General features: G+C 49.7%; 1 protein-coding gene across 1 annotated transcript in view; it reads left to right on the top strand.

Moving 5' to 3' along the window:
- Window positions 1–18,239, top strand: part of LOC309653441 (cAMP-dependent protein kinase catalytic subunit PRKX) — an 86,835-nt gene that overhangs the window by 31,027 nt on the left and 37,569 nt on the right. Inside the window, exon 2 of the mRNA XM_082448136.1 lies at window positions 2,835–3,003. Coding sequence (XP_082304262.1) covers window positions 2,835–3,003 — 169 coding nt within the window. The remainder of the gene's footprint in view (window positions 1–2,834; window positions 3,004–18,239) is intronic.

Raw genomic sequence — 18,239 nt, 5'->3', positions numbered from 1 at the left:
TTAGACAAAGATCCTATGCTGTCAGTCATCTGTGGCACCTAATTAAAAATGATATAAATGAACTTACTTACAAAACGGAAACAGACTCACAGATTTCGATAACAAACTTATGGTCACCAAAGGGGAAACGTCAGGGGGAGGGATCAATCAGGAGCTTGGGATTAACATACACACACTACTATATATACAATAGATAATCAACAAGGATTTCCTTCATTTTTACACTGAAGAATATTCCATTTCGTCTCTTATTGGGCAGAGGTGGGTCACGTAACCATCCTTACCTGCAACAAAGCTAAAAGACGGACTTTTCTACTGTCTAACGGGAGATATTGAGAGCTGGGGATGTATATTGGAGAGCTTGCCAGCACCAAGCAGGAAAAGCTGTTTGTCCTTTTTCTTTCTACTGCAATAACAACTTCATACCAGCGCCATTGAATGTTGTTTTTGTCTTCAGTGCATTAAAGCCGATCAACTTAAAAATTACAGCGTGCTGGTTTCATCTGCCTTCAACAAGATGGGGTCCCTGTATCCTCCTGTAATCTGACTGTGGTGCTGAGGGACCTCCCCCATCTCTGAACCGCAGGCACTCTGCTTTGATTCTCAGTGTTTACAGCACACACAGCTCAGAGCAACCTTAAAAGATGTTGCGGGCAGAAATGTAAAAAAAAAAAATCTGTTGAGTCATAGCTGTGTTGTCTTTCTTTTCATCATTAGAATTTTAGCATGTGGCGAGACAATTGATACACTTATATAATAATCTACCTGTTCTATCAGAGACATGGAAACAATATGAGTCCAAACGGGTTAATTTGTTTGCCTTGAGTTCATAGATCAAATCAAAGGCAGAACTTGCACTAGATGCTATACGAGTGTCCTCAGTTCCCACTCATGCGCCCTTTACCAAACGGAAACACCAGCATTCTCATGAAAACACCTGAACCGTATCAATTCACTCTCCTCAGAGCCCTTTCCCTACCTGCCTCTCTGTGTTGATCTGATTCCACAGAACTTTGTCAACATGACGCTGCCTCACTGTGATACAATTCTGTTTTTACTTCTGAATTATCTTTTGATGAGGAGGTAGTTTTAAAAAATGTATTGGGGTTCATCATATGCTTCTTCTGGCACAGTTTCTTTCCTTCATGTTTGTACATCACTTTCTATTTCAGCAATAATAAAATATTCGCGATTGGGAACTTCCTTTAAAAGCCAAGGTGACTTATTAATGTCCCTCACCCCAGCTGCGTAAGCCAGTAGATGTACTTACTTATTTTGCAGCTTGAGAATTTTAATTTGTAGAAGATGCCCTCCCCGCAAATGTACTGCTTAGGTATAACTTTGTTTTCCTCTCCATGTTACCATGTGCCATAAATGGCATTCCCAACTCTATGAAAGAGGAGAAGGTGGCTTTATGGTTGTGTTGAAGGTCTTCTTCCTCTTCGAGCCATCCTTGAATTCCTTTTTTCCTGCTTTCTCATCATGTTGATTACCATTTTTCCAGCCAGGGAGCCCCAATTCGTTGGCCGTTTTCCATACCTTCTTCCCCTGGGAGCGCCCTTCCTCTGCGTTATTTCTTCGATAAACATGCAGAAAGGACAGCCGTCTTGGATAAGCTTCCAGAGGTTCACACATACAGATGTCATTTTTCTGCCCCCAACTTTACCTTTTCTCTGGCCGTAGATAAAATTCCTTTGGATCTTTAATCTCAGAGGTCCTGTAAGTGATTGCCGGCCTGGGGGAGGGGTAGCGGCTGGACCCCACCCCACAGTGAGGCTCAGGGGATGAGGAGGGGCTGGAGGGGGACCGAGGAGGAGGAGGAAGAACAGACATTGGGTTGACAGTGTCACAGCACGGTACAAAAGAGGGTTTGATTTCCTTTTATATTTATACTGTTGATTTCCTTTCATGTTTGTAGTGGTTGCACTTTTAATCTGTTAGTATCTGCATCACTTGATTCTAACCCTTGGCAAGTTTTAACAGAAACACTAAGTGCGTTTAGCTGGCATCAGTGGGTTAAAGGAAGAAGCTTGTGAGCAGGGCTGTATTACAATTAGCCTTTTTTTTTTTTTTTTTTTAACAGGACTGGTGGTAATCACCAACACGTGTACTACAGTTTAGAGTTTATTAGCCTCTCATACAGTGCTTTGTGGGTTAAATAGGAACCTGGCAGGGATACTCACAAGTTTTTCATGGAAAGAGTTATCTTCTGATTTTTTTTTTTAATCCAATTTTTTAAATTGAAGTATAGTTAATTCACAATGTTGTGTTAGCTTCAGGGGCACAGCAAAGTGATTCGGTTATATATATGCATATCTATTCTTTTTCAGATTCTTTCCTATCATAGGTTATTATAAGATGTTGAGTAGACTTCCCCGTGCTATACAGTAGGTCCTTGTTGTTCACCTGTTTTATATATAGTAGTGCGTCTCTGCTAATCCCAAACTCCTAATTTATCTCTCCCCACTCCCTGCTCTCCCCTCTGGTAACCGTAAGTTTATTTTCTCTGTCTTGTCTTGATTTAGAAAACCTGAAGAAAAAGACACATTGAAGGAATGTACTTAGCAACCTTTTCCGTTCTGCCTTTCCCTGTGTGTGTGTTTTCTCTGGCATGACTCACTTGCAGAAAGGATGGCCAGTCGCCCCTATTAAAGAACAATTCGGGGGCAAGCGACCCTGTGTGTGTATCAATGCAACTGACCGTTCCAGACAGGCGCCTGTGCCCCAGCCCGCGCTCCAGGTGCATCGCCCGGTGCTGCGGTGCCCGAGCCGCCGGGGCGCTGGTCCCCCGTGCTGGGGGCCGTGGGCGCTGACGCCGCCTCTCCCCACCGCAGGTACAGGGACGTTCGGCCGCGTGCAGCTGGTCCGCGAGAAGAGAAGCACCCGCTTCTTCGCCCTGAAGGTCATGCGCATCCCGGATGTCATCCGCCTGAAGCAGGAACAGCACGTGCACAACGAGAAGTCCGTGCTGAGGGAAGTCAGCCACTCCTTCCTGGTCAAGCTGTGAGTCCCCTGCTCCCGGACCCCGGGTGGGTGTTCCCGCGGGACGTGGGATGCAGTGCGGTCACAGCGGGTCACACTGGCCGGCGACATCTCAGCTCCCGGTCTCGCGGAGAAGGGCGCCGTTCGCACAAGTGCCTGCCCGGGGTGGGACGCCGGGCTCCGCCCCCCTGCACCAGCCGCGCGGCCCCGGGGGCACCTGCGGCCCCGCCACAGGCTCTGTCCCCTCCTCCCGGCCCCAGCTCCCTGGGCAGCCTGACCAGTGGGTTCTCCTGGGACCTCAGTCACCGGCTCACCTCTACTCACTCGCATCCTTTCTTGGGTTTCTCGTTGACCGTTCAGTGTCCCCATGTAGATGCCTCATAGAACCTTCCAGTGGAAGGTGCCCAATATGGACCGAATGGATCCCTCTCTCTGCCACACTCTTTGCTGGCCGAGGGTAAGGCCGTTTCCCACTCAGGGGCCACAGGTGTGGGCGTCCGCAGAGGGCTCTCCGGCCCCATCCCCGGGGGCCTTCCGCCGCTTCCCACCTCCTCCGCCGCCTTCCTCACGCCCCTTCTCAGCCCCCGACCCCTCCCAGCCCAGCCTGGTGCGGGCCCCCCTCTCTGGCCTGAGTACCCAGCTGTTCTTGGCCTCCCAGACTTGCCTCTTTCAAGGCCTTCTTTGCTTTAACTACAGCCGTGGTGATCCCTCCATGATCTGCGTCTCTGCTGACAAATCCGCAGGGAATGACCCCAGGGGCTCAGTGTCCTAGAAGTGGCTCACCCCGGGCTCTGGCTTTGCCCCTGGCTCTGCCTCTGGCTCCATCTCTTTTCAGACGCTCTTCCCTCCGTCATCCCAGGAAAGTGACCTGCAGTAGAAGGTGGGAGGTGCCATCCATGTTGTCACCCCAGGGCCACCTGCCCCCCTGTGATGCCTCCTTCATCTGCCTCTCCCCCCACCAGCCTCTCCCACCTCACCCGCACCTGCCTTTCTTCTGCGATACACCTGCCTGTACACAGAGACAGGCGCCTCCACCCTGCTCCTGGAGCATCTTGCATGTGCCCCAGGGCAGGGAGATAACACCTGTCAACTCACAGCCACCGGAGCAATGTCCCCAGGGCCCGAAACAGCGTGCCACTCGGGAGCAGGGACGGGTGGCATGTTTGGTGGGTGACAGAAGGGAAGCAGCTGACTTCTTGTCTTACTTTCCTTTTATGAAGCGCGAAGGCCGTGTTGGGCCCGTGTGGACAGGTCAGTAGAGTCTCATGCTGTTGGGTCATTAAAATCGAAACACAAAAAAGCCAGCGGGTGCAGCAGAGTCACCTCCCCTCCCCGTTCAGCTCTGAGTCTCCTCTTCACTGGGAAGTGGTGGGAAGATGGGTAGAAAATCACATGCGTGCACATCTTCTTCTGGAAAGAAGAAAAGCTTCTACTTCTGGTGTCTCTTCTAGAAACTGAAATAGTGATTCTGGGTAAAGACTTCAGTTCGCTAGGGTTTTCAGTACACATTTTATAAAGGAGATGTGGACTCCTTTATCTGTTGCCAAGTCATTCTCACGTGATTTAGGAGAACGGTCTTGGGCTTTTACCAAATACAGGAAGTCTCCAGCCAGAACCCCAGGGTGTGTCCCCGAGGGTGCTTTGTGTCTGAGTTTTCCCAGGAAGATGGGGCACCTGGCCGCTGGGTTCCGGTTTGCTCTGGAAACCGAGTGGCGTGATCTGTTATGTGTCTGCAGTGAAATTAGGAGAACACGGAAGAAAAGCCGATGGAATTGATGGTGAAAACGGAAAGTGTGAGACACTGGTGTTGAGAAGACACAAGTTTGGAGAAGAGGGGAGAAGCCAGTGGGAGAGGCGCTTTCCAGGGCTGTGCGTGGGCGGCAGGCGTGTCGCCGAGCACCTGGCGGGGACGCTGAGTTCACCTCATTGCATATTTTCTGGGTTCAGGCACGTCCCCCTGGAAACATTAGGGAATCTCGGGGGATGGCTTCCAATTCTGGGAACTCCACCTTGTTGTGGGTTGAATTATGTGTCATTCCCCGCCCCCCCCCCCACAAAAGATACGTTGATGTCCTGACCCCCAGTACCTGTGAATGTGACCTTATTTGGAAGTTGGGTCTTTCTTTGTAGGTGTAATCAAGATGTAGGTCGAGGTCCTATAGGAGTAAGGCGGGTTCTCCATCCGATGTGATGGGTGTCCTTGTAACAAGCGGAGAAGACACACAAAGACACACAGAGAGGAGAAGGCCACGTGAAGACAGAGGTGGAGATTGGGGGTGATGCGGCCACAAGCTGAGGAACCCCAGGGATTGCTGGCAACCACCAGAAGCTATAGAAGAAGCTAGGATGGATCCTTCCCTGGAGATTCTAGAAGGAACCACCCCCACCAACACCCTGATCTTGGACTTTTAGCCTCCAGAACTACGAGAGGATGCATTTCTGTTGTTTAAGCCACCCAGTTTGTGGTCTTTTGTTACGGCAGCCCCAGCAAAGTAACACACACCCCGTCGTCTCCTGGAGTGGGGACCAGCCTAGGTGATGGGCTCTGGAGATGCTTTCTAACTACGTCAGAGGAGTCCCCAGGATAGAATCCTTGAGCTTTGGGAAGTTAAAAGGGAATAGGGAAAAGGAGGAGCATGAAAAACAGAGCTTTAGTCAGATAACTCCGCTTCCTTTACTCTGACAGCTAATCAGGCGGTTTCCTCATCAGGTAGGGTAGATTGCCGAGTCCAGAGGGACACAGATTCTGTATTCCGATGTTCCTTGCTTTTGGATAAGTACCTAAATTGTTTCCATCACCAAGGCTGTAAGCCCTAGTTTCAGTGGGTTGGAGTTTGACCCCAGGTTATTATCTAAATCGGGTTTTCTCTTTTAAAGAGTGTGATCTCTCTGCACTGTGGTAGCTCCACAATCTGACAGGCTCTTTGCTACCTTGATATTCCTGTTGCCATACAGCCCACTGGGTGCAGGCACACCTGAATGTGGTCTTTTTATATGTCAGGTCCAGCTGTGCTGTGGCCAAGAGGCAGGAATTTTTCCTGGTCCTTTAGTCCACAAGGCTGTCCCTCTGCGTGTCTGCGTCCTGGCCTCGTCTTCCTATAAGGACCCCAGTCCTACAGGATCAGGACCCACCCTAGTGACCTCATTTCACCTTCATCCCCTTTTTAAAGACGCCATCTCTAAATCCAGCCCCATGCTGAGGTCCTGGCGGTTAGGACTTCAGCATATAGATTTTGGGGTGGACACTACTACTTAGTGACTTGCTAAGTGCAGGTCTTTCAGTGCACGGGGGTCTTATTATAAAGTACTTGTAGCCTTTGGAAGTTTTCTGTGCGTTGTCACCTGAGGGACCCGGCGGTGTTTGAAAACCGGGATTGAATTGATCCAGGGTCAGCAGACTCTAGAGGTGCCCCACACGTAGCAGGGGGAGAGTGCTGTATCTGACCAGCCCCGCGAACGGGGGGAGTAGGGTGCCCAGGGCCGCTGGATAGAGCACCGGATTTAGTGGGAAGAGACCACGAGGGAAGCAGGTATCGAATCCCCCCAGCTGTGCAGTTTCTCTTGGAAGTGAGTTGCTTCTCCCAACATCTGCCTCTCATACTGTCCAGAAGCGTTGAGTGAGCCATACTTGCATTCACATGAAGCCACGTGGAACACCGATGATGCCGGGTATCACGCCGGACAAAGACTCAAGTTTCAACTTCCACCTGAACGACTTATCAAGTTCGCCCACGGTGTTATCAGCGTTCGGTAATTGAAGTGCTACTGGTTGCGTTTTTGAAAGTCGGCCAGGACGTTCATTGCATACACATCAGAGAATGCATTCTGTTCTGGGATAAAGCCATCCTGAAGGCCAGTTCAGCCAGCGTAGAGATAATTTTAGAAGAGCTGACAAACTCGGTGTAGAAGGATTGTGACACAGTCAAGATTTCCCGGGGAGGAAGGCTTGTGTCCTGCCCCTAGACCATGACCCTGTGTCTGCTCCCCGCCCTCTGTGCGTACAGAAATTGCTGGCATCTTAGAGTTGGTGGGATCCAGGACAAGGGGTTCTCACCTGGGCACCACGGACATTGGGGACAGGAAATTCTTTGTGGCGGCGGCTCTTCTGTGCAGTAGAGGAGGTTTAACGGCATCCCTGGTATCTACCCACTCAATGCCAGGAGCACTCCCTCCCTGGTGTGATGACAGAAAATGTCCCGGGGAGTGAAATAGTCCTGATTACAGACCACTGCCTAGATAGACAGACAGACAGACAGACAGACAGACAGACAGACAGATAGATAGAATGCGTGGATGGATGGATGGAAGGAAGAAAGGAAGACAGGATGAATAGGCAGGTGATATAGAAATAGTGAGACAAATAGATTGATAGGTAGGTATTATGGATGGATGAGTGGATGGATGGGTGGATGGATGGGTGGATACACAGATGGTAGACAGATTAGATAGGTTGACGGATGGATGGATGGATGGGTGGGTGGGTGGGTGGATGGATGGGTGGGTGGTTGGATGGATGGATGGGTGGATACACAGATGGTAGACAAATAGATTGATAGGTAGGTATTATGGATGGATGGGTGGATGGATGGGTGGATACACAGATGGTAGACATATAGATTAGATAGGTTGACGGATGGATGGATGGATGGATGGGTGGGTGGGTGGATGGATGGGTGGATACACAGATGGTAGACAAATAGATTAGATAGGTTGACGGATGGATGGGTGGATGGATGGGTGGGTGGGTGGGTGGATGGATGGATGGGTGGATACACAGATGGTAGACAGATAGATTAGATAGGTTGACGGATGGATGCGTGGAATGACGGGTGGCTGGTTGGTTGATAACGCCTGTGACGGACGCACACAGAGAGATTAGGTGGGTGTGGGTCCATTCTCACTTTCCCGTCCCAGCCCCTGCACTTGGAGTTGCATCATTTAGCCTTGGTGATGAACCTTTGGACTCAGTGACAGTCACAGTGCCATGTCACTCATCGTGCAGTAGAAGACCCAGCTAGCCAGCCGGGTTCCACTGGCTTTCCCCTACAGGTCTGGGTATGAAAGAACTCACAGGTCCATCACTCACGGGGCACATCCTTCTCATTATTGGCCAAATGACAGCTTGGATCTCCACGTAGAGGACTTGGGTCTTAGTCTGGAGAGGACGAGCCCATAGCCTAAGGGAAAGGTCTTTCTCCTGCCCACAGACTTGAGTCTGGTGTGCATCTCCGTTGGCACAGGGACGGGTAGTTAGTAAAACTGTTCCTTGGCTCTTCTGACACTTCAGGAGGAAAGAACACCCTGTTCTGAGTTCCCTGGACCCCTCTGCACTTGAGTTTCAGAAGCAAAAGTCCAGAAGTAGCTCTCCTTCCTCTTTCAGCATCGCCTGCAAGGAACAGCTGTGACAGAAGGAGCACAGCCACTTCCCAATTCCTTGTTCTGTTGTTTGTTCAAACGTAATGACATGTCCATTTTGCATTTTGGGGGGTGGGGCAAGGTGGACGCTTATAACAGGGAGGTTTGGGTTCTCCTGATGGAGGGAAACTGAAGTTCCCGATGAGGCTCTGGGAGATCCCAGCGTGGTTGGCAGGGACGGAATCGTCAGCCCTTCGGGGCGGGAGGTCCTAAGCTGCACAGGATGCTGCAGCAGAATCTCGCAGGAGGAGAAGGCACTTGTTGGCTGACAGGTGGGGGGAATTCTTGGTCAGGGGCCACGGGTCAGCCAAGAGGCTGGGACATGGGGAGGAATCGGAGTCCAGCGTGGACGCAAGGCTGGGCTTGGGTGGGAGCTCCAGCATTGATGCTGATGTGTAACTCAGAGGAGGAGGAGGAGGAGATGGGAACGGGCCCCCAGGGCACCTCTGGGGAGGTTAGATGGACACATTGCGCCCTGGGTACCTCGGAGGGTGTGCTTCCCTGTGCGTTCAGCTGGGGACTGGGGTGCGAGGACGGAGCACGAGGTCACCCCCTCGCCGCCTTCCACAGCGGTGTACTGGCCTGGCACATGCCTGGGAAGTTGGACGGGAGAGAGAGCGTTCCAGGTGGGGCAATTTCCAGGGAGCTGTCTCAGAAGAGAGAGTGAGCGAGCGGTCGTCCTTGGGAAGACATCAGATGGAGCCACCAAGTGTTGGGACCCTTGGGGACCACAACAGGGGGACCCTGGGGTGGGGGACAGCGAAACAAGCTCAGGTCACCTCGGCGGGGCGGGCAGGGGGGCGCTGGTTACCATGGAGCCGGTTCGGAAACTGGAAGGGATGTTCCAGAACCTCAGATTGCGCGGGGCGATGGGGCTCAACAAAGGATGACATGAGTGGCTTTCCATTTTCTCCTTTTAATGGCAGAAGTCCAGCTTTACCGCAGCATCTGGAGAAATAGTGACCAACTTTAAAGTTAGGTGTCTCCAGCTAAATGAGGCTGACTTTTAAGTTAATTAAAATGCCATAGGGGAGGTGCTCACTGCAGACTTTGCAAATAAAAGACAGTAATCAAAGGTGGAAAGTGCTGCTTTGAGCTCAGAGCTGACGTCTCTGCCGCTGTGTTCCTAGTCATTCTCAACGACGGCCACTTTTTTTTTTTTTTCTGTTTATGGAATAATTGATTAATATGTTCTCTCGAATACATTTTTTCAATTTTAATTTTTTAATCGTGGTAAAATGTACCTCACATAAAATTTACCATCTTGACTTTTTTTTTAACGTCTTTATCGGAGTATAATTGCTTTACAATGGTGGGTTAGTTTCTGCTTTATAACAAAGTGAATCAGCTATACATATACATACGTCCCCGTATCTCCTCCCTCTTGCGTCTCCCTTTCTCCCACCCTCCCTATCCCACCCCTCTAGGTAGACATAAAGCACTGAACTGATCTCCCTTTGCTATGCGGCTGCTTCCCACTATCTATTTTACATTTGGTAGTGTATATATGTCCATGCCACTCTCTCACTTTGTCCCAGCTTACCTTTCCCCCTCCCCGTGTCCTCAAGTCCATTCTCTAGTAGGTCTGTGTCTTTATTCCCGTCCTGCCCCTAGGTTCTTCATGACATTTTTTTTTTTTGTATTCCATATATATGTGTTAGCATATGGTATTTGTTCTTCTCTTTCTGACTTACTTCACTCTGTATGACTCCAGGTCCATCCACCTCACTACAAATAACTCAATTTCATTTCTTTTTATGGCTGAGTAATATTCCATTGTATACATGTGCCACATCTTCTTTATCCATTCATCTGCCATCTTGACCATTTTTAAGTGTATAATTCAGTGACATTAAGTCCATCCACATTGTGCAACCATCCCAACCATCATCTTCAGAACCTTTTCATCTTGCAAAATTGGAACTCATGGCGCCCATGAAACACTGCGTGCCCCTCCCCCTCCCCCAGCCCCACCATCTACTTTCTGATGCGTGTGACAACTCTAGGGACCTCCTCTGAGTGGAGTCACACTGTGTGTCCTTTTGGGTCTGGCTTCTCTCACCGAGCATCACGTTCTCAAGGTTCATCCACATTGTAGCCTGTATCACGATTTCCTTCCTTTTTCATGGCTGAGTAATATTCCATTGTGTGAATGGAACACCTTTGTTTATATCCATCATCCATCCATGGACACTTGGGTTGCTTCCACCTCTTGGCTGTTGTAATGCTGCTGTGAACACAGGTGTACAGACGTCTGAGTCCCTGCTTCAACTCCTTGAGTGCGTTTTCGACATCTCATTCTCTTTCCTGCCCGTGGAGAGTGCTTAAGCATTTTCTCTTCCCTTCTCTGCTTTTCTTTTTTTTTTTTCCTCAGCTTGCCTCATTCCCTTTTCTTTCTTCCTTTGTCCCTCCGTCATCACCAGGTCACCACGTTGACAGTTTGGTATGATGCCTTCTTTCCTCCTCCCTGTGCTTAAAGAGCTCCGAGCGTGCACGCACACACACACACAGAGTGTGGCATCCTTACAGCATATTGTACACATTTTTTTTGCCTCTCACTGTTTTTAACTCTGCTTCATAGAGATCCCTCCTGGGCATTTTGGGTGGACGCGTTCCAGGAGGCAGGGCAGGGGTGAGGGCGTACGGAAAGGGAGGGAGGTCTCTTAGCTTTTCCTTGGAGAGAAGCTGGGCCATGCAACGTAGAGGTGGGAGGACCAGGGAGCGGACGTGGTATAGGGGATGGACGTGCGTGATTGTGTGCACGTGCTCCCGAAATCATGCACTGTGGTCACGCTTGCTGCACACTAGACACTCCAGACTCCTAGGCTCAGCTTCTCACTCACACCTGCTCCTTCCAAGCTAGACTCATCCACCCAACGGGCGCCTGGTCCCTTCTGCCCAGATGTCTCTGCAGGCAGTTCAGGGTCTTCCTGTTGGAAAGGAATTCTTGAGCTTCCTCTTTGCCCCACACCTCCAATCAGTTCCTCCTTTGGACTCCCCCCCAAATGGCCCTTCCAGCTCCTGGGTCCCCCCCCCCACCCCCGGGGACTGTTTTTGATTTCTTTTTCTTTGCTTCCGTGTTCACTCTAACCAGGGCTTCTGCCCTTTTCTCTTCCTTTTTTTTTTTTTATTTCTTTGAACTATAGTTGATTTACAATATTGTGCTCGTTTCATGTGTACAGCAAAGTGATTCAGTTTTATATATTTATATAAAACTTTTTCCTATTCTTTTCCATTATAGATTATTATAAGATATTGAGTACAGTCCCCTGTGCTGTACAGTAGGTCCTTGTTGGTTATTTTATATATAGTAGTGTGTATCTGTTAATCCCAAACCCCTAGTTTTTAATCCCTCCCCCCGCTTCCCCTTTGGTAACCGTAAGTTTGTTTCCTGTGTCTGTGAGTCTATTTCTGTTGTGTAATTGAGTTCGTTTGTATCATATTTTAGATTCCGCATATAAGTGATATCATATGGTATTTGTCTTTCTCTGTCTGGCTTACTTCACTCAATATGATCATCTCTAGGTCCACCCATGCTTCTGTGTCTGTGAGTCTGTTTCTGTTTTGTATATAGATTCATTTCTATCACTTTTTAGATTTCACATATGAGGGGTATTGTATAACGTTTGTCTTTCTCTGTCTGACTGACTTCACGTAGTATGATCATCCCCAGGTCCATCCATGCTGCTGCAAGTGGGATTGTTTCATTCTTTTTCGTGGCTCAGTGGTATTCCATTGTGTATATGTACCACATCTTCTTTATCCATTCCTCTGTCGCTGGACACTTCGGTTGCTTCCATGTCTTGGCTGTTGTAAGTAGTGCTGCTGTGAACACAGGGGTGCATGTATCTTTTCGAGTTGGAGTTTTCGTCTTTTCCAGACCTGCCCTTTCCTCTTCTAAATCACATCTCCAAAGTCCGTCCGCCTTGGTTCCTCTGGGTCCCCTCTCTTTCATCTCAGTCACCTCCCCAGGGCTCATCCACTCTTGATTGGAGACTGGGGCTTCTTTCTGACATGAAAACCTAACTGTCATCCTTTGCTTTCCCATCCCATCAGTGACTTTCCTTCCTGCCCTCGACAAAATGCAGACTCTCTATGGTGTGCCCACAGCTCCAGGGTGTGTGGTGCCTCAGTTTCCAACTTCCCTGTGTGTCTGTCCCCAGCCTCCTTCGACCACAGATACACCTGGCCAACCCTTCCCATCTTGCTGGGACACACCCCCCTTCTGTGTTCGGTGTTTAGAGGCGGTTCCTCTGCTTCCCACAGGCTCATGACAGTCCAAACGGGAGATGCCCTTTCCAGTGTGTCCAAGACAGGACATTGAAGTGGGTCCTTCTTTGTTTTTTGTTTGTTTGTTTGTTTTTTTGCTGTGGACCATTTTTTAAGTCTTTATTGAATTTGTGACAGTATTGCTTCTGCTTTATGTGTTTGGTGTTTTGGCTGCGAGGCATGTGGGATCTTAGTTCTCCGACCAGGGCTCGAACCCGCACCCCCTGCATTGGAAGGCGAAGTCTCAACCACCCAATCGCCAGGGAAGTCCCCGAAGTGGGTCCTTGTCCGCATGTATCCACTAAACAAAGAGAAAACCAGTGGGCGGTGAGGTCAATAAAAACGGGTGATCATGAGTTATTGGAGATGTTGCTCGGCGGTGCTAACCGTGGGTCCCATGCCTTTGAGATCCACTACATGCGTGCTTTTCTCGTAGCGATGTGATAAACCTTGCTTTCTGCCCTCAAACTCTTATTTTTTTTATAGACTCGGTGCAAAAGACAGTGTCCTGCAGCTGATGAGAATGGCGGGATGAACAGATTGGCTGATGCAGTTTATCCTGTTTCTGATTTTCTGAACTCAAGAGTTTAATTCCTCTGAGGTCACATGGACCCCCTCCTATCAGCCACAGGCACCAAGCGATGGCCGTAACTGTTTTTGGAATCGTGGTGTCAGGAACCGTTTGAATATTTGCTTAGTTCTGATCATTAATAATACCCAGCTCTTTACAAATTCTTTCCATATAAGAAACCTCTTAACTGGTAGAGCTTTGAAGCAAAGATGTATCGGAGGAATTTTTTTTCTTCCTTTCGATAGTTATTTGATTTTGGTGATTTGGAGAAGGAAAGTGGCATCAGGGCCCTCAGGATTTGTGTTTGTTTTATAGCCATAATTTCTATTTGTTATGGGTGCCTTTATTTGAAAACTATTGCTTCTTAAGCACGCTGATGACAGATCACTTTTGCGTGTGATCTACATAGGTAGAAATGACTTATCCGCTTAATGTACAGTGGCTTTCTTAGGTATGATGGTTTGTTGAAGTTTTGTTTGATTTCATTAGATATTTGTGGAACAAACATCTTCATCCATCTTTATCGGTCGGTATAGTTCTCCCCACTCTATCCCTTGTTTGTGACATTTGAGATTGTGGTACTGTGATTTATCATAAGAAATATTTATTTGGTCTTCTTCCCAGTTGCTGGCACAGAGTTCCTAAAACGCTTGAAATTTCCTAAGTGTTGAGAGCCATAAAGGGGTCTTTTGTTAGGTTAAAGGGGTGGCTCTTGGAAAGCCCCCGGTCACCTGTGGCTGGGGGCTGGTTACCAGGGGAACCAACCATTAGAGGGTGGAACTGTCAGTCCCACCCTGACCTTGGGAAGCGGAGGGGGGCTGGAGGTTGAGTTCACTTCCCAACGGCCAGTGAGTGAATCAGACCTATGTAATGAAGCCTCTGTAAAACCCCAAAAAGATAGGGTTCAGAGAGCTTCCGTGTAGAGATTTGGGGAGAGTGCAGCCTGGAGAGGGTGTCGGGGTCCCCTGCCCCCTCCCCAAATCGCACCCTCTGCGTCGGTCCCATCTGGCTGTTTCTGAGTTAGGTCCTCTTGTAATAAACCGGTGATCTAGTGCGTAAATGTTCCTCTGACTTCTGTGAGCCATTCTAGCAGATTAAACCCAAGGAGGGGTCATGGCAACCTTCCACCTGCAGCCGGTCGGTCAGAAGCACAGGTGACCACCTGCGCTTGCCGTTGGGGTCTTGTGGGACTGAGCCCTTTACCCCGTGGGGTCTGGTGCTAACTCTGGGTGCATGGTACCAGAACTGAGTTGAATTCTAGGACACCCAGCTGGTATCCGAGAATGGCTTGACGTGTGAGGAATTGGGAGCCGGATAATAGACACTTCACCCTCAGTTGCTTCCTATATCGGTCGACCTACCCATGGGTGAAATTGCAGTTCCCCTGGAGCCCGGGTGACGGAAAGAGAGACTGTGACCCCGGCCTCCTTCCCGACTCACCTGGTGTCCGGCCACGCTGTTTTTCGGGACTGACGCACTCCACTCACTTGCTCCACCCTGAAAGTTACCTCATTCCCCCCTCCTCACCCCATCTGGGTCCTGTCCTCATGTCCCCGCGTTGTTCATTATCTGATGCCCCTGAGACTTGAGGTGAGCTTGCCTTGGAACCTTGTGACGCATTGTTCTCCAGAGTTGAGAATACGTCAGGGCAGGTTCTTATCCTGATGGTGGGTGTGTGGGAGCAGTTACAGAAGATACGCAAAGAATGAGTTGCCTAGCAGCTCACTGATGACCTCTGGGTGGGTGTATATATGTGTGTGTGTGTGTGTGTGTGTGTGTGTGTGTGTGTGTGTGTGTGCGCGCATTGGAGCAGAGGAGAGAGAAGAGAGAGGCTTATATATATTTCTCCTGCCTTTTCAACCCAATTCACAGCTGTAGAAAATGGTAGTGCCCTTGCTTAGATACGATTGACCGTGTCACGTCTTCTTAAGGGCTCAGTGCGGTCCCGAAATCCCAGAATACCAGGCCTTTCCGGATGAGTTCCAGCTAGGTTGGCCATCCGCCCTGCCCCAGAGAAACTCAGCAAGTCACCAGTTTACGTAGAGGTTCCGTGTACAAGTTCACCAGTCAGGTGTCAGGATCCTAGAACAGCGGTCGCCAACCTTTCTGGCCCCGGGGACCGGTTTTGTGGAAGACAGTTTTTCCACGGAAGGTGTGTGTGTATGGTGGGCTTCAGGTGGTAATGCGAGCGATGGTGAGTGATGGGTGGCGGCAGATGAAGTCATGGGGAGCAGCTTATCTCCTGCTATGCGGCCCGGTTCCTAACAGGACGCGGACCAGTACCGTGGCCTGGGGGTTGGGGACCCCTGCCCTAGAACGCATTTCCCCGTCAGAACCGCAAAGCCCTGGCTGGGTTCTAACCTCGCCCACAAAACACAGCGAGGCTGTCGTGCGTTTGGGATACTGTGCGCTTCTATTCAAGCATCACGGCACAGAACGTCCTTGCCATACACATCGGTATGTGGACCGGAGAAGGAGGGTGGGCGGCCCAAAGATAACAGCTCATCTCGATTTTAAACGATGGAAGGAAGATGGGCGTCTGGTCAGACGATTTCTCCAGAAAGTCACGTCGGGGAGGAAGACATTTTCCTTACCCTTCTAGGCTCTTCTGGCTGGTCTAAGGATGAAATGGACGTGAGAAAGATGAACAGGAGAAAGTCACACAAAAGTTGAATCCCCTGGACTCACGGGAGAGACCCAGGAAAACGGAGTCACTCACAAAAATGGTCCAGACCCTCATCTTAAATGCTGTCATCTTCAGCTAAAGACGAAAGAGCCTGTTGGGGTAGTGGCTTGGGACTTCAGAGGGGAGGAAGGCCGTTGACATGGAGACGGAAAAGAAGAATGTTGGTAAACAAGTGTTTGCTGCGCCTGCAGAGACAGTGGGACACAGGGTGGCCCCAGATCTCCAGACCCTGCTGTTTCCCCGCCACGGGTGGCCCGTGTCACGGGCAGACGTCTCTGGTGAGGATAGAGATTCCAGGAGCTGCTTCTCCGTCTAAATTCTTTTAGGCTCTTAGCGAGAAGGTCAGAGTTTCTTTGTTGGGTCTTTGGGCCTTGATTGTTTTCAGCTCGAAATAATCCGCGTGACAAAGAGATACTTCGGGGGGCAAAGTTGTCTTCCACGCCAGTAGCGATAGCCACAAGCCGCAACCCCAAAGCCCTCTACCTGCGTCCTGTGTTCCCTCAAGTCTCAGCACTGCACATCTTGAGCCTTTGAGCTGTAAGATGTGAGAAGGGGAACAGGACAGAGACGCACGGCTGTCAGGAACTGGGAGAGAAGCAGCGCCCAGACGTGGCCGCCACTGTGCTTCTCACAGACAGGATCCCGGGCCGTCTCTGACTCCGAGAGACAGACGTCAACGAGGAACACCGAGAAAGAATGGCATGTATAACAACCCTATCGGAGGGTAGCCGTCATCCCCCAACTGCACCCGTCATCCCCCAACTGCACCCGTCATCCCCCAGCTGCACCCGTCGTGCAAAGAGTCTGCACGTGTAAACGCGCACGTAGAGAAAGCCTTTTGTAACGTGTGGCCCATATTGTGCGAAGACATATAAACCGTAGTGCTTAACAAAACAGCCGTTCATTTGAACATCAGAGTAGTGTGTTGTCCTTTTTTAAAAGGCTTCCCTTTGGCATAGAAAAGATATTCACATCTACGACGGGGTGCATTTTTCCTCTCTGCAGCCCATCTTTTTTTTTTTCAAATTTGACCGCACGCACCACAAGGCTTGCGGGGATCTTAGTTCCCCAACCAGGAATTGAATCCGTGCCCTCGGCAGTGAAAGCGCCAAGTCCTGACCACTGGACCGCCCGGGAAGTGTCCCCCATCTTTTTATTTAGTGCATAAACTTATACCTTCCTGACCACTGCCGCACTTGGTTATTGCTTTGTGATTTTCCTTCCAGCTAGTTTTTGGGTCATTGCAAACTCTCTCCTCCAATGCTCTGTGGATATATTGACACGGTTTATTACAGGCAGATCTCAGAGATAACGGTGGGTTCTGTTCCAGAGCACCACAGTAAAGCAAATAGCACTGTAAAGCGAGTCACACAAAGTTTTTGGTTTCCCAGCGCATCTCAAAGTTATGTTTACGCTGGACTGTAGTCTGTTAAGTATGCAATACCGTTATGTCTAAAAAAGCAATGTGGGTGCCGTAGTGAAAAACACTTTATTGGTAAAAATGGCTTACCATCCTGTGAGCCTTCCGTGACTTGCTCTTTTGCGATAGAAACACCCAAAATCACAGATCGCCACACTAATGAAAAGGTTTGAAGTATTGCGAGAATTACCAAAACGGGACCCAGACACACAAAGTGAGCAAATGGTGTTGGAAAAATGGTGCCCGTAGAGTTGCTCGCGGAACAGCGTTGTCACAGACCTTCCACTTGTTAAAAATGCGGTGTGTGCAAAGCACACTGAAACGAGGTGTGCCTGTACTTTTCTTTATTTTTTTGGAAGCAGGCAAGACCATCTGGTGGATGGTGCCCTGAGCACCGCCCCCCCCCCCCCACAAGGATGCCGGGTCCTCCGCGCATCCTTTGTGTTCACGGAAGCCCAGATGGACGCAGCTCTTTGGGACCAGCCTGGGAGGGCAGCACAGTGTCCTGAGCAGAGAAGATGTCCGGGCTGGGGCGTCGCGGATCAGGTACCGTTGGCACGGTAGCCTGACGTTGGTTCACATCATCCTCTGTGTGTCCCGATCCTGCAGGGGGACCTTTATGTGCTTGTGCGTCAGTCACGCTTCTGTGTCCTAAATCCGCTCAAAAACAAGAGCCCTTGCTTCCAAAGAGCGTTCCTCTTTTTCTCTACATCTTTTTCTTTTTTTTTTAACATCTTTATTGGCGTATAACTGCTTTACAATGGTGTGTTAGTTTCTGCTGTATCACAAAGTGAATCAGCTATACATGTCTACGTTTCCTTTACAGGCAAACTTTCTTCTCCATCAGTGCGTATCTCCCCAGGATGTAGTTGTTGCTTTTCCTCTTTGCCATGACC

The sequence above is a fragment of the Balaenoptera physalus genome (assembly GCF_965194825.1).
Source record: "Balaenoptera physalus genome assembly, chromosome: Y".
Lineage (NCBI taxonomy): Eukaryota > Metazoa > Chordata > Mammalia > Artiodactyla > Balaenopteridae > Balaenoptera > Balaenoptera physalus.
Note: the sequence above shows the minus strand (reverse complement) of the source record. Positions and strands in the feature narration are given on the sequence as shown.